The 15,980-nt window shown below is 36.6% G+C and overlaps 1 protein-coding gene across 4 annotated transcripts; it reads left to right on the forward strand.

Moving 5' to 3' along the window:
* The first annotated feature begins 3,629 nt into the window (after positions 1-3,629).
* LOC111867527 (elongin-C) lies at positions 3,630-5,119 on the forward strand. 4 transcript variants are annotated; one of them, XM_023857497.2, is made up of 4 exons: positions 3,661-3,740; positions 3,887-3,932; positions 4,014-4,204; positions 4,301-5,119. In XM_023857497.2, exons 2-4 carry the CDS (start codon positions 3,903-3,905, stop codon positions 4,440-4,442), a joined length of 363 nt encoding a protein of 120 aa, XP_023713265.1. In that variant the 5' UTR covers positions 3,661-3,740; positions 3,887-3,902; the 3' UTR covers positions 4,443-5,119. The 4 variants fall into 4 exon arrangements, with proteins under 4 accessions (XP_023713268.2, XP_023713265.1, XP_023713267.1 ...); XM_023857499.2 differs by lacking the exon at positions 3,661-3,740 and adding an exon at positions 3,750-3,765; XM_023857496.1 differs by lacking the exon at positions 3,661-3,740 and adding an exon at positions 3,769-3,786.
* Positions 5,120-15,980: the final 10,861 nt, after the last annotated feature.

The following is a 15,980-nucleotide window of genomic DNA, read 5'->3' on the forward strand; positions in this document are numbered from 1 at the left end:
CGGTTCCACTTCCAAGGTTTCTGGCCGATTAAGTCGATCATATAGTTCTGTAATATAATTTTCCCACATTTTCAGCACTTTCCTCTGATCTACTATTCTATTCCCCTGGGAGTCTTCGATGCCATTATTTTGAATCCCATGTTTCTCTTTCCATCCTAGTTCTTTTTTCTTCGTGTACATAAAAATCATAACGTCCTGTTCTTTGAAATTCTATAATCTCATTACATATCTTCTCAAGATATTCCTTTTTGGACCTGTCCATGGTTCCTTTCAATTCATTCCTCAGTCTCCTGTATTTCCTCCTGCCTTCTTCATTGTTTACATTCTTCCATTTCCTTCGCTCCTCCATTTTACTCATCATCTCCTGTGTAACCCATGGTTTTCTTGCTATCTTCTCAACTTTACCAACCATATCACTAATAGTATCTAACATGCATTCTTTTATATTGTTCCACTGCACTTCAGGATTTCCTCTTTCACTTTCAATTTCACTGAGTTCCTCTTCTAGAGTTCCCTGCACGCTTTGTCTTTGAACATATAACTTCTCCAAATCCCATCTAGGTCTGCGCTTTTGGAATCTTATAATTTTCTTCAACATGGTTCGACACTTGGCAACCAGTAAGTTGTGGTCAGAGTCAATATCTGCCCCAGGCAGCGTCTTCACATCCTTCACACTGTTTCTGATTCAATGTTTCACAAGGATGTAGTCCAGCTGATGCCGCCTCCAATCCCCAGGTGCCTTCCATGTGTAAAGTATTCTCTTTTGCTTCTTGAGCCAAGTGTTGGTAACAATCAGTCCATTTCGTTCACAAAAGTCAATAAGCATTTGACCCCTGTGATTCCGTCTTCCTAGTCCATGTGATCCAACAATATTCTGATATGGTTCATCTCCAACAGTGCTATTCCAGTCTCCCAATATGATGCTGTTTGTGTCACCTCTTCCATCTTCCTGAAGAATTTCTTCAATTGTGTCATATGCTTTTTCCACTTCATCATCTTCATACTCTGTGTTGGCATGTACACTTGCATAATCAGTCTATCTTCCGGTTCCACCTTTAACTTCAGAGCAATAATTCTGCCATTACAATCTTCTTAACAACACTCCTCACTACACTTTTATGCACCACTATTGCCACACCTCTTTCAGCCCATTCACCTCCACAATAATGCACTGTATAATCACCACTTCTTATTTCACCTTGTCCTTTCCACCGCACTTCACTGACACCTAAAACAGACACCTCATTCTTCTGCATTTCCTTTTTCAAATTCTCCAATTTGCCTGCTTGATTCAAGGTCTGTACATTCCATGTTCCAATCTTGTAGCCGTGATGTTCCTTCTGATCTTCGCACTTTTTCTTGTTGTAACGCTTGCATGACATTTCCTCTAGAAACACTGCCCCCCCCTCCAGAGATAAAATCCAATTCAGACACCGTTATTATTAGTCACGGACCCCTGACACGTGAAAACATTAGTAATCATCGAGTGCCAGCGAACACAATAAATTGTTCACGTGTCTATCAAATAAGCATTGAACTGTTAGCAGCTGCTTCAATTCATCTTGTCCTAATCTGCGCAATTGCTTGCAGTACACAGCGTTCACTAAGGTTCTACGCGCAGTGGAGGACATCAAATTGAATGCGATGGCTGAGCTCTGGAAGATTCCAAAAGAAGCCTTCCACTGCTGCTTCCAACAATGGTAGGTTCAATGGAGCAAGTATGTGTGCATGCAAGGGTCCTACTTTGAAGGTGATTAGGTAAGTGTTGCCGTATGTCCTACCATTAGAGTGCTATACCACCATTCTGGGAACTTTTTGACAGCCCCTCGTATATCTTAACGCTTGCTTAGGCGGGACTTTTATGAAACATCGTCAAGTGAGTTGATACTTGAAAAAAATTAGAATTATTCCTGGAATTAAAATTATGAATTTCAGAATTCTGTCTAAACAGTGATTTATTGGTAACCGTACACAGAGCCAACGATAGTATGTACTGGGATGCTAGAGGCAGTATATTTAAAATCTTAAAAAAATTTCTGCGAAAATCCCTGAGTCTTGCTTCCATCAGTATTCTAACCATTCGCTTTTGGAGTGTGAAAATATTTGTACTGTGGGAAGAAGTTCCCCAGAAAATTAATCCGTATATCATAACTGAATGAAAATAAGCATGATAGATTATCTTTAGGGAATTTAAAAATAAGAAAGGTTTGATTGCTCTTGCAATATAACATGCTTTGTTTAATTTGGAGGCGAACATATCGGTATGACTCTTCCAAGACAGTATTGTGAAGTACTAGTCCAAGAGACTTTAGTTCAGTGGTGTTGGCAATAATTTTCTTGTTGTATTTAATTTGTATTTCAGAATTAATAATATATTTAGAGTGGAATCCCATAAATAGGTTTTGTCCAGATTTAGTGAGCGTAAATTTGCCTTAAACCATTTCATCACACTTCTGAAGACTGAGTTCAAGTTATTTCCTAGGACAGTATTGTTTTGATTACTGACGATTATGCTAGTATCATCCGCAAATAAAATTGTTTGGAGGTTTACATTAATGTTAAGATATTTTATAGATAAAGGTATGTCATTGATATATAGTAGGAAAAGTAATGGTTCCAGGATAGATCCCTGGGGAACACTATGTTTGACCAGAATCCAATTGACTCGCTCTTATCAAAGGGTCCATTTTTATCTACCACCCTTTGATATCGGTTTTGGAGATATGATTTTAATATAATATATAAGTTGTCAGTTATACTATAAAATTCGAGTTTATATACAAGTATTTCGTGATTTACGCAATCAAAAGCTTTCTCCAAATCGAAAAAAAAATTCCACCTGCTTTTGTTGTTGTTGTTGTTGTTGTTAATAGCTGCTAAGACTGTATTTATTAAGTTTTCAGCGGATACTTTGGGGCGAAACCCAAATTGTTCATTGGCCAGAATGTCATAAGCGTGAACGTGTGTCAATAATCTTCTAAATATTATTTTTTCAAACACCTTGGAAAATGAAGTTAACAATGAAATTGGTCTATAATTTGCAGTTCTTCTTATCACCTTCCTTATATAAATAGGAGTGACACTCGAGTATTTCATATGTAAGGGGAATTTACCAGCTAAGACTGTCTTATTGAATATATAGCATTAAGGGGAAGAAATGTATGGGGCACTTATTTTGAGTGTCTTCATCGAAATCTCATCATATCCAGAAGAATTTTTTGAGCATAAAAAGAGATAACTTTTTCAATTTCTTTAGTTGTTATTTGATCGAATATTATATTGGGAAAGGGGCCCTTAACTGTCAAGTTTAGATAATGTTTATAGTTATTATTATTATTATTATTATTAGTATTATTATTATCAGTATTTAAAGTAATTTGAGTAGACCTTTTTTACTAATATTATCAGCAATATTTTAAAAAAAATGTTTATTAAAATATTTGGATTTATTTTCTCAGTTTTGCAGTTTTTCTCCTTCAGGCGGTTTTTACCTAACTCCGCTTTAATAATATTCCAAGTACTAGTTCTAATAGTATTATTGGAGTTGGTAATTTTACCATTATACCAGAGTCTTTTGCAGCGGCTCTCAACGCCTCGTTGTGTCTAGCAGCGCCAACTGTCGGCACACTTCTTCTGTCTTAATCATGTCCATAGATGTCAGTAAGTACAGTGTAACACCATGCTACATCGTCCTTATTCAAATTGCACAGCTTTACAAATTACTCTGTGTTCATACTAAGGTAAGTTGATTGGTTTAATTGTGAGGTAAATATTTGTTGATAATATGTAAGTTTATTACGTGCCGTTGTGCGACATGTAAGTATAACTCTGAAGCTGTGTTGCGGTGTTATAGTATTTCAGCGAAATTGCCTTCGGTTTGTTGTAGGATACATACACGGGAAATGTCAGGTGATATGACGGAAGATAAAAAGGCAAGTTCGAACAACGAGGACGTTCAGCACACTATTTATCCCCTTAAGTTAGAGCGAATTAATAACTACTTCTTGTATTAGGATGAAGAAAAACTGTATGGAGGATGTGAAGGACCTGATGCTATGTATGTGAAACTTATTTCATCTGATGGCCATGAATTTATTGTGAAACGTGAGCATGCGATCACATCAGGAACTATTAAAGCAATGCTAAGTGGACCCGGTCAATTTTCAGAAAATGAAACCAATGAAGTAAACTTTCGTGAAATTCCGTAAGTATTTAAAGAGATCAAAACACAAGTTAATTAATTTTTAGTTTGTAATTTGATTAACTGAAAATAACTAAAATATTCTTTTCATTGTTGCAGATCACACGTTTTGCAAAAGGTTTGTATGTACTTCACGTACAAAGTGCGCTACACTAACAGTTCTACTGAAATACCAGAATTTCCAATTGCTCCAGAAATTGCTCTAGAACTTCTGATGGCAGCCAACTTCCTTGATTGCTAATTTAATGCCAGATTGTCAGTGTTTCCTCCCACATTACTAGTTCATTGCAAATCCTAGCATCTGAGCTCTAGGAATAGCAGCAAGATATTTCCAGACATGCACATTGGACTAATACATTTGAAATATTTATATGAATAATCAGTACCTTTGTATCTGATTGCTTACACATGATATTTGCAATATGTACCTTTGCTGAAAGATTTCCACATTTGTTTTAATTTGCATAGTTATAGTGATACATTCTTTATTTTTAACAGGATGTTTGCATGAATGATGACTCATATTTGTTCATTTGAATAAAAGTTAAAACATTTGATTTTAGATGTAATAAAGTTGAAACATATACAAAAATTCCTTTCATGTATACAAATGAATGTGGCTGCCATACTTTCTGAGTCTAATGTAGAACTTATAGTAGGTGGCACTTCTGTTTTGGTGCTTTTAGTACCAAAGTGTGATACTAGTATTGCACCAAATGAAAAAGTACTCTTGTATTTGTAGTTACTACAGAAGAAACTGATGTTATTTGAAAATTCTTTGGTGCATTAATATGGTAAAGTTTCAGATTTTGAATTTGTGTTGTATGTAATTCATAATACAGTCAAACTCGGTTATAGCAACATGCTGACTATTGCACTTAATATTGAGTGGTAATAATTAAATCTCTGTAAAACACATGCTTTTCTACCTCTTCTTGAAAGACATACACGGTACAACCAATTCATTCCATCAGGTGGCACTTTTATTCTCGCCCAACTTCCTTGCATGGATAGCAACAAATTTACTGGGACTATCTCCTGGCCTCAGTGTCAGTGACCCATTTTAAACAATACCAAGTGACGTTTAGTACCTCATCTAAGTGCCCTCATAAAATGGAAAAAGTTGCTTCATTAACAGGCACTGAAAGCAGAATAACTGAAGTTGCAAACAAAAGAAAAGTGTTAACTTTAGTGCTATACAAAGTGATCCTATATATTTATTTTTTAAATATGATTTAATCCCTTTAACAGTTAGTGTGACTTATTTACAATGACATCTGTGGTACCTTGGATGACATTGTAATGAAGTTTGGCTGTATACGTTAAAGAATATCAGTAACCTAATATTATGTGTATTTCATGAATGGTAATATGTATTTGCAACATGAAGTGAAGTGATACAGAACTTCCCAAGAGGGTTGGTAGTGGGGCAGCACTATAACTACTTGATGAAATTTTCCGAACAGATGCAGCATGTGAGAATTGAGGATCCCTGAGTGGTGTGTTATCAAGTTGATGTTGTTTATGTTCTGGGACATAATGCCATGTATTTCGGCAGAGAGATACCAATTAATTTTCTGCCTCTATCTTCATGATAGAAGTGAAGTTGCACAGGGAAAAATGGTATGCATATATGAAAGGCAGGACAAGAACTGGGAGCTGTGTGTGAACCAATAGGAGGATCCAGTGGCTCAGAAGTTTTGTGAGGTTAAGACACAAAGGGGAAAATAATTTGAAACGTGGGTAAGGGAGAAAAATTAAAGACAGAGATTAATAAAATTAACTCAACAGGGAAGTTGAAGTATAGAAACAGTGACACTGCAAAATGAAGGCATATAAGACTCTTAGGAGGTGGTACTCAACAGCATGATGCATAAGACCTCTGATGGTTCTGTTGACTCCTTCACTTCCTGGCCCCATGGACTGGAGAAGCTGAGGGGTTTTGTAGAACATCTGAACTGTTTCTTCTAGCACATTCAATTTTCCATGGAGACATGGTCACCTTTTCTTCTGAAACATCGCTATATGGCTGTCTGGCTCACTGAGAGTATCAGAAATCCACCCATGCAACTCTGTCAGAAGTCCAGCTGCCACCACCTCCCATCCAACAAGCACACTGTGATCTCCGCCTCATTACACAGGGTCAGGGCTGTTTGTTATAAGGAGAGTATTTATGCTGAGTTTGATTTCGTTCACTGAAGGTGTGGTCAGGTCTGCATTGGACTAAACATTCTGTAGTGATCAGTGTGAAACAGTGAAAGTAAAGGTAAAGTTGTTTCTATGCTTAATTAAGCACTATGCCATGAAGACATGAATACAGGTACAGTTCCACTATTAGCACTAGATTTAGGTTTATGGCCAGCTTCATGCCCCAGCCATTTTTACCTGGGGGAAGGAGCTCCTGATACCCATTGGATAGGAGGCTAGGTGGGCCCCAGAGCTGGTCTTGGATGTGGTTATAAAGAGAAAAATTTCACCTCTGACAGGAATTGAACCCCAGTCATCCAGCCTATAGCCCTTCATTGTACTGAATGAGCTCTATCCCGGTTCCTAGCGTCAGACAGTACCATCTGCATATCAGTAAAACTTGGTTATACCAACATTGGTTTCTGCGACACCTTGTCTGTTGCGTCAAATATTCAATGGTACGAACTAATTCCTCATAAAGCAACTGTTTTTATACCTTGCTTAGTACGACATGCACAAATGCATCAACCTCGTATGTAACGTCATTTTCATTCCTGAATTTCTCTGATATCGTGGGAAAGTTCGATGTGTCTGCCCACCCTCACTNTGAAATTTTGTGTGTATTGTCAGTGAAAAGCGTTAGTCTGTACTTAACTACGTATTTCACTAAAAAATGCAACATTTTAACTCTGTTTTTGGTAGATTTTTACGTGACTAACATAAGGCTACTGTGGAAGTGCCCATTTTGGTTACGACATTCGTTTATAACGACACTATTTTTAGGTCCCTTTGATGACGTTATAACCAAGTTCTACTGTATATATGTGTGTATGCGATCTCATCCGGACATTTCACCCATGAGTGAACATTAACCTGAGCCACTGCATTCATCTTCAGAATATCAGTATCCTCTCCACTAAGTCTAAATGCATGGAACATATTGTCATGGAGGCTACAGAGATTGAGCTTCATTTCAAACAACTTGAAAAGGAAGGATGGTATCTGACTGGCATCTGGAAGCCTTTTCTTCTACTCCCAGAAGGCATGTAGGAAGCTCCCTTTAAGGACATGCTCTCATCGGGCCCAGTATGACACACTGAAAATTGCCTTCTTCAGGGCCTCCTTTCTGCTTCTCTCCTTTATCCTACTGTTTTTTCTGTTTCCTATTTAATATTATTTTTCCTTTCTTACTACCTCCTACACTTCTTAAATTTGTCTCTGATCCTGCTATTTGATAAAGAGGGAACGTCTGAACGACAAAATTAGTGAGCTTGCAATGAACAGTAAAAACAAGAATATTAGAGACCTGTATAGAAGAATAAATTAATTACAAAGGAGTTACAAACCTAGAAGTAACTTAGTGAAGAATGAGAATGGTGATCTGCTTGCAGAGTCCCACTGTATTTTGAACAGGTGGAAGAGAATTACTTCTCAAGTTACTGAATGTAAATGGGGTCAGTTATGTTAGGCAGACAGAAATACATACAGCTGAGTTGTTAGTACCTGATACTAGTCCTTTTGAGGTAGAAACTGCTATTACAAAGTTGAAAAGTTATAAATCGCCAGGTAATGATCACATTCTGGCAGAATTGATTCAAGCAGGAGGTGAAACGTTACAGTCTGAGATCCATAAAGTCATTAATTTGGTTTGAATAAGGAAGAATTGCCTGATCAGTGGAAGGAGTCTATTATGGCACCAGTTTACAACAAGGGTGATAAAACTGACTAGTAATTATCATGCGATATCACTGCTGTTAACTTCATTCAAAATTTTATCCAATATCCTTCTCTCAAAGTTAATTCCATATACAAATGAAATTACTGGGGATTATCAGTGTGGGTTTCGACATAACAGATCAACTACTGATCACATCTTTTGCCTTCATCAGATATTGAAGAAACATGGGAGTACGAGACAATACATCAGCTTTTGTAGTCTTAAAGGAAGTCTTGATTCCGTTAGGAGGGAATTACTGTACAGTATTCTCATAGAGTTTGGGGTACCAGTTAAACTAGTGAATGGTGATTAAAATGTGTAGCAAAGCCCTTATAGGTAAACAGTTGTCTGATAATTTTCCTATCTAGAATGGTTTAAAACAAGGAAGATGCTTTATTGCTACACCTTTTCAACTTTGCTTTAGATTATGCCATTAGGAAGGTCTAGGAAAACCAGGTGGGACTGAAATTAAATGGGACACAGCTGCTGGACTATGCTGATCATGTGTCTACCGTGTGATAACACAGATAACATAAAGAAAAACAAAAACTTTAATAGATGCTAGTAAGGAGGTTGGTCTAAAAGTAAATGCAGAGAAAAGAAAGATTGCTGTTATCGCCATCAGAATGCAGGGTAAAATCGTGACATAAAGATAGCTAACAGATCCTTTGAAAATGTGGTACAGTTCAAATATTTGGGAACAACAGTAACAAATCAGAACTTGATTCAGGAGGAAATTAAGAGGAGACCAAATTCAGGTAATACTTGCTTCTTGTCTGCTGTCTAAAAGCCTAAAAATTGGAATATACAGAATTATAATTTTGCCCGTGGATCTGTATGGGTGTGAAACTTGGTCTGTGACATTAAGGGAGGAACATAGCACCCTGTTCTCAGACACCGTCAGGCTGAGGAGCTTCATAAATTGTACTCTTTACCAAGTATAATTAGAATGATCAAGTCAAGGAGGATGAGATTGGCAGGGAATGTAGCATGAATGAGGGTGAAGAGGAATGTGTATAGGATATTGGCAGGAAAGCCAGAAGGAAGAGGAAGGAGTAGATGGCTGGATGATATTAAAATGGATCGTAGATTGAATGGGGTGGTATGGACTGGATCAGTCTGGCTAAGGAAAGGGATGGTAATGAACCTTTGGGTTCCATAATTTGCTGGGAAGTACTTAAGTAGGTGCACAATTGGCAGCTTCTCAAGAAGGCCTCAGCACCATAAAGTTAGTTCCTGCTATTCAACTACAGCCATATTCAGGACTACTGCTTTTTACTCTGCTTTTCTCTGCATACTTCACTCTATGTCTGAAAAAAATGGAGGAAAGAAACCATAATGTGGGTGAAAGACCAGATAAGCCAGTAACAGGGTTGAAGGCAAAGTGTGGATAGTGGTGGAAAAGAAATGGAAGAGGGAGGAAGTCCTGATGTGGGTGAGAGGACATGATAATAACAAAGGTTGAGGCAGGCAGACTATGGAGGGGGATGGAAAGGAACCAAAAGGTGAAGGAAGCCATAATGTGTGAGGGTTGGTAGAACACTACCAGGTGCTGAAGACATGGTATGGACACACCCCTGTGACTTTGCCAGTTTGTGTATCTGAAAGGACTGCTGGAGGTTGCAGATAGCCTGCCAGAGACAGGTTCCAGGGCCACCCGTCAAACTGAAGCGAGAACGCCATTACAACCCGTTACCAGACAAGTGGTGAAGGCACAGCAGACTGAGAAGACTTAGTACATGCTGTAGTGAACTGCATATAGTGTAAATTAGCAGTACTGCTAGACTTACTTCTAGTTACAAGTTTTAAGAGTCCAGTATAATTACCAGTCAAAACCCCATCTCTAGTGACAATATGAAATGTAATACTTTGTATTTAAACATGTATTTCTTTGCAAAATAATACTTAATAAACTGAGTTCACATATATGAAACCTAACCTGGACAGTTTTCCTTTAGTTTCTTTCATTTTCCAGCTGTCTCCGCCCAAAACTTTTCTGTCATTTTTTTTTTCAAATAGCCACTAATTGTATATGACTGGATATCTGTCTACAACAAATCCGCTGGTCCCTCATAGTGTAGAAGTAGTCTTAGCATGAACTACAAACTAGAGTCATACACGTTGCATGACACATGACATAAAGAATCAGCTTGCTGAATCCCAATTGTGACCTGTGGTTTAAGAATCATGCTGCATGAAGACGACTGAAGAAGAACTGAAGATAGCAAGTTTTGAGCTCCGCCTTTTATACCATGCTTGCTGGGCAGATCTAGAGGTGCAGTTGCAATTGTGAGCACTGATTGGCCAGCGCCTGCAATGATCACCAGGGGGGCCGGACAGTGAGTGCTGTATAAATATGACCATTGGTCGCAACGTGACATTGATTTGGCTTGAGCAGAAGTTGAATGTTGTCTGTTAGACTGGCGAAGCTGCGCGTTAGAATGTGAGAGGTTCCCACACATTCATATTCGTTGTTAGCATGCCTGGGTTAGGGATAAAGCATCTATTTGAAAGTAGTCAACCCAGAGTCCGACAAAGATAATGACCATCATGCATTAAGGGATAAACCATTTCAATCAAACCAAGTGCAGTAAACATGCCATACTTAAGATTGTGGTCTTTTGGGATCTGATGGCATATGTGTGCCAGTGTTTTAGAGGAACCTGCAACCTCCAACTTCAGGGCAGAAAAGTAAACCAGACAAGGAAACATGGCATAGATGTAGGTAAGACTTTATCAGATCAAGGCTCTGAGTGAACCAACAAGAACACTGGCCATAAAGAGGGTAGATGCAAAAGAAGAGAGAGTGTTAATCAGTAATTTTGGAAATACTTGTGCTACTTATATTATCTAGTACTTAAAAATAATACTCCCTCTGATACGAAGGAGCTGTTACCACTCTTCAAGATGAAAGAAACCAGCCTCTCTCTATGTTGCATGCCTTCAACAGTAGATCAGCCAGAATGTGATCCGGAAAAGTATGCTGAACTATGACATCAACATGTGAATTATTTTCCAATGTAGGCGGTTGGTACATTTTTCCTTCTTTTGTTCTGAAAGTGTTGTGGAGAATACAGATCCACTTGATTTTATCCACACTTTCAATGTTGCAGTGGACTGTTGTGTTCAGAACTTTAAATTTGGAATATATCATATCTAATGCACATTCTATACCTTATCTAGCCCCAGATAGCCTGTAATTAAAAATGTGGTGCTCTCTGTCATACTCTTGGGAAATGGCCATCGTATGTCTTGACAAGGGAAATACATAAGATCTGAAAGTCTGTGATATAGTACATTAATACAAATATTATGTTTCTGGACATCCATCATTCTGTTTTTATTTAAAACTCAGTGTTTCAGAGGCTGGATACTATCTCTGTCTTCAGGTAAAACCTACTCGTTCAGGCCCAATTGATAGAGCTGTTATTTATCTAAATCCCTGCAGCTTTTGCAGCCATTCATAATACCCAGGGCATGAGCAAATGAGGTCTATATTGTGGCATATAGACCTCTTGCTAAGCAAAGACCTTAAAACAAAGAACGAGTACAGCCATTGCTATACAATAGACGAATAAACACCTGTTTATGAGCAACGGATCAGTAAACACATTCCTGTGGAAATTAATTTAATTAAACTGCATGCACTGATTGAGAATTCGTGATTTAGATTTGGAGATGAACTACTTTTGTTGTGGCAAGGACCTTGAGGCAGACCTCTTGTTGTATGGCACCATGAGGGTTGTGCATGGCCTGTGGGAAAAATTCCTGTCTTGGCCGTACTATTCTTTGGTTTACTCAGCTCCATTGGAGCCCCTTAGTTTAAATTCACATTTTCATCTATCCCTACCCCCTTGGACTGTCAATTTTTCTTGCATTATTATGTACTGTATTTTTCTACACGTGTCTGATAATTTCTTATCGAAAATGGTCTAAAAGTAGGAGATGCTTTATTGCCAATGCTTTTCAACTTTACCAGTATGAAGGCCCAGGAAAAATAAGTGGGACTGAAATTAAATGGGCCATATCAGTTCCTGGTCTCTGCTGATGGTGTGACTCTAGTGGGAGATAACATTGATAATATCTATATTGATATAACCCATTTTGAGGGTTATACTGTCATTCCAGTTGTAAACGGCTTATCAGATCATGATGCCCAGGTAATTAAGTTAGAAAATATACTAATGAGTAAAAAAATGAAGTTAAAACTATGAGAAATATTGATAAATACTCTATAAACGATTTTAAATTTAAATTGAGTTATGAGACCTGGGATGATATATTTAATGAAAATGATGTAAACAAAATGTTTAATAATTTCCATAATACGTATTTAAGGATTTTTTATTCATGCTTCTTAAAGAAGAAAATTATTATAAACAAGAAAGAGAATAGTTGGATGACTAGAGGAATAAAAATTTCACTTAATCATAAGCGTGAGCTATATTTGAATATTAAATATAATAATGATCAGGCATTAAAGTATTTCTATAAACGTTATTGTAAAATTCTATCAAGAGTTATTAAGGAGGCTAAGAAATATCAATACAATAAAAAGATATTAACCTCCAGCAATAGGATCAAAACTATATGGAATATTGTTAAAACAGAAACAGGTAGAAAAACAAAAAAAGAAGGAATATCATTAATAAATCATAACGGTCTGCAAATAGATGATCAGCACATAATATCAAGTATTTTTAATAAATATTTTTCGTCAATAGCAGACGAAATAATAGGTCTAAATATAAATGAGACAACTGCCATAAATAGTCTTCAAAATACAGAACGAGCCTATCCTAGGATTAAATTTGTAAATACATCAACCCAGGCGATTCATAAGATTATAAAATAATTAAAAACAAAAAATTCCCATGGGTACGATGAAATTTCAGTTAAAATTTTGAAATGGAGTTTCCCGTATATAGTCTCCCCACTAACTTATATATGTAATAAATGCCTTGAAAAAGGTATTTTTCCATCCAGATTAAAATACTCAAATGTGAAACCTATTTATAAATCAGGAGATAAACTAAATATAGCAAACTTCAGACCAATATCTTTGTTAATATCCTTTTCTAAAGTTGTTGAGAAAGTTATCTACTTAAGAATTCACCAACATGTGGTTNTTAAAGGGTGTAAAAATATAGCATGAGCTGACAATGTGATGTATCTCTGAATAACCTTATGTGTAACCATTGTTGTTATTACTGTTTTTAGATATTCTTTGTATTTATATGACATGTTCCACATCCTACAGTCATTTGACTAACTCTGGATCTATGGAATGCAATGTAATATAACAGTATGGCATTGTATGGCATTGTAGGGAAATTCAATGCCTTGATTAAATCTTACCTTACAGAGAGATACCAGAGGGTGATAATTCAAAATAATTCTAGAAATAGTTACTCTGAATGGGAGATAGTCAATCACGGGGTTCCGCAGGGATCTATCTTGGGCCCTCTATGTTTTCTTTTATTTATTAACGATCTGCCTTTGACGGTTTCTAAAAATAATACATTAGTGCTGTATGCTGATGACACCAGTATGATTGTAACTGGTTCTAATCCTGTACACTTTTTGACGGAGATAAATACCACTCTTGATGACTTAAATAAGTGGTTTAGGAGTAATCTGATTTATTTAAATTTTGACAAAACACATCTTTTACAATTTCGGACTAAAACAGTCAGAAGCTTGATTTAAACATTACTTTTGCAGATAAGCATATCACTGATCTTACTAATATCAAGTTTCTAGGATTGATTATTGATGAAAAGTTGTCATGGAAGGGGCACATTGAACATGTTTTAAAAAAGTTAAGTTCCGCTTGTTATGCTATCAGGATTGTCACGCCCATTATGACGGAGAATACTCTAAGAATGATATATTTTGCAAATGTACATTCATTATTATCTTATGGTATTTTATTATGGGGTAATTCACCACATAGTCTTAGTGTTTTTAAGATGCAAAAACGAATACTCCATATTATGACTAAGACTAGATGTAGAGACTCTTGTAGACAACTTTTTAAAGATTGGGAAATTTTACCATTTTATTCTCAATATATATTTTCTTTGATGATATTCGTTGTGAGAAATAAGCATCTTTATAAAACTAATCAAGAAATTCATGGTCTAAATACTAGGCACAATACTGACCTTCATTTTCCATCTGCTAGATTAACAATATATAATGAAGGGACATATGCTATTGGAATGAGGATATTTAACCATCTTCCTATAAATATAAAATCATTATCATATAAAATTGAATTGTTTAAACCAGCATTAAAGAGATATCTTTGCTCGTGGTCATTTTATTCATTAGAGGAGTTTTTTAATCAAAATAATTTGTAAATACTGATTGGATGTAAATGGGATTAACTGTATGTTATATTTTTTAATTTTAATTATGTTTATTACTTAGTATTATGTGATATTGTTTTATGATTAATGTTTAATGATTGTGACGAATGAAGTTGGAGTAGTAAGAAGTAAAAGGTTGTATTTCTAACAGTGTATGAATCTATGTTGTTATGATATGGCTTGATTTAATGTTACACCATGTATCTTTTTATGTTTTGTATGAGATTGTATAAGTTTGACTAGCTCTATATCCTATGGGTGCTAAAGCCCCTGTACAGGATTTGCGGAGTTATTTAATAACAATAAACAATAAACACTGATACCATAAAGAAAAACATGGAAACTTTAATTAATGCTAGTTAAGTAGGTTGGTCCAGAAGTAAATGCAGAGAAAACTGAATTTATGTTGCTGTCTGATCACCAGAATTAATGGCAAAATCACGACATAAAGATAGTTAATAGATCATTTGAAAATGTGGTACAGTTCAAATATTTGGGAATAACAGTAAGAAATCAAAATTTGATTTGGGAGGAAATTAAGAGGAGACTGAATTTGGGTAATGCTTGCTACCATTCAGTCCAGAACCTTTTGCCTTCATTTCATTTTTATTATCATTCAACAATCCATACATACAGGTATTACAACCATTTGGATAGGGAAATTGTCAGATTCTCATGCATATCTTTACACTATACACTGTACCACCCTAATATACGTATAGGGGGCTTGTCACATCTGAATAACATTATCTAGATCTAATTACCATTAATTTCATTGTCTTTACACAAATACAACAAATTAATCAGCTACATATTACATTTACACACTTGATGAATCAAAAGACATAAATTCATTTACAGAATAAAAGGAATGTTCAGCAAAAAAGATTTTAATTCCTTTTTAAATGAGTTAAAATTTTACACTTTGTTTTATTTGATTGGAGACCTTATTATACTGTGGGAACATCCCACATTATCACGCATTTCTGCAACGCTCGCTCTTCACATCGCTTTTCACCATCACGCGCGCTAACCAACCAGATTGCTTCAAACGTTCATATTTATACTGGGATCGCTCCTGGCCCGCATCTACGTCATAGCGCGCGCTAGCCAATCAATTCTTCCTCCTCACTTTCGAGTTTGGCTCCGCCCCACGGACCGGCATATAAAAGGGAGCGACTCCAGAACCGAGTTATGCGATTCGATGAGTGATGCGAAGCATCTGATGCGAGAAGGTCATTCGAGTTGGATTCATAGTGGACGTGGAGTTGAGTTCGATTCGGAGTTAGTGTGCTGTTGTATACGTCAGAGCGGATTGGATTCGATGCGGAATCGGGATCGAGTGGTGGATTCGAGATTGTCTGTTTGACAGGACAGGACTGATTCACGCTCAAGGAGAGTATTAAGGAGTTATATTGCTGGTAGCTCTGAAATTTTCGATCCTTTGTTGTTAAAATTATCAGATTTTGGTTGAGGCCTGTGTCGTGTCGTGCCGTGCCAG

This window comes from Cryptotermes secundus, unplaced genomic scaffold (genome assembly GCF_002891405.2).
Source record: "Cryptotermes secundus unplaced genomic scaffold, Csec_1.0 scaffold1316, whole genome shotgun sequence".
NCBI classification, from domain to species: domain Eukaryota; kingdom Metazoa; phylum Arthropoda; class Insecta; order Blattodea; family Kalotermitidae; genus Cryptotermes; species Cryptotermes secundus.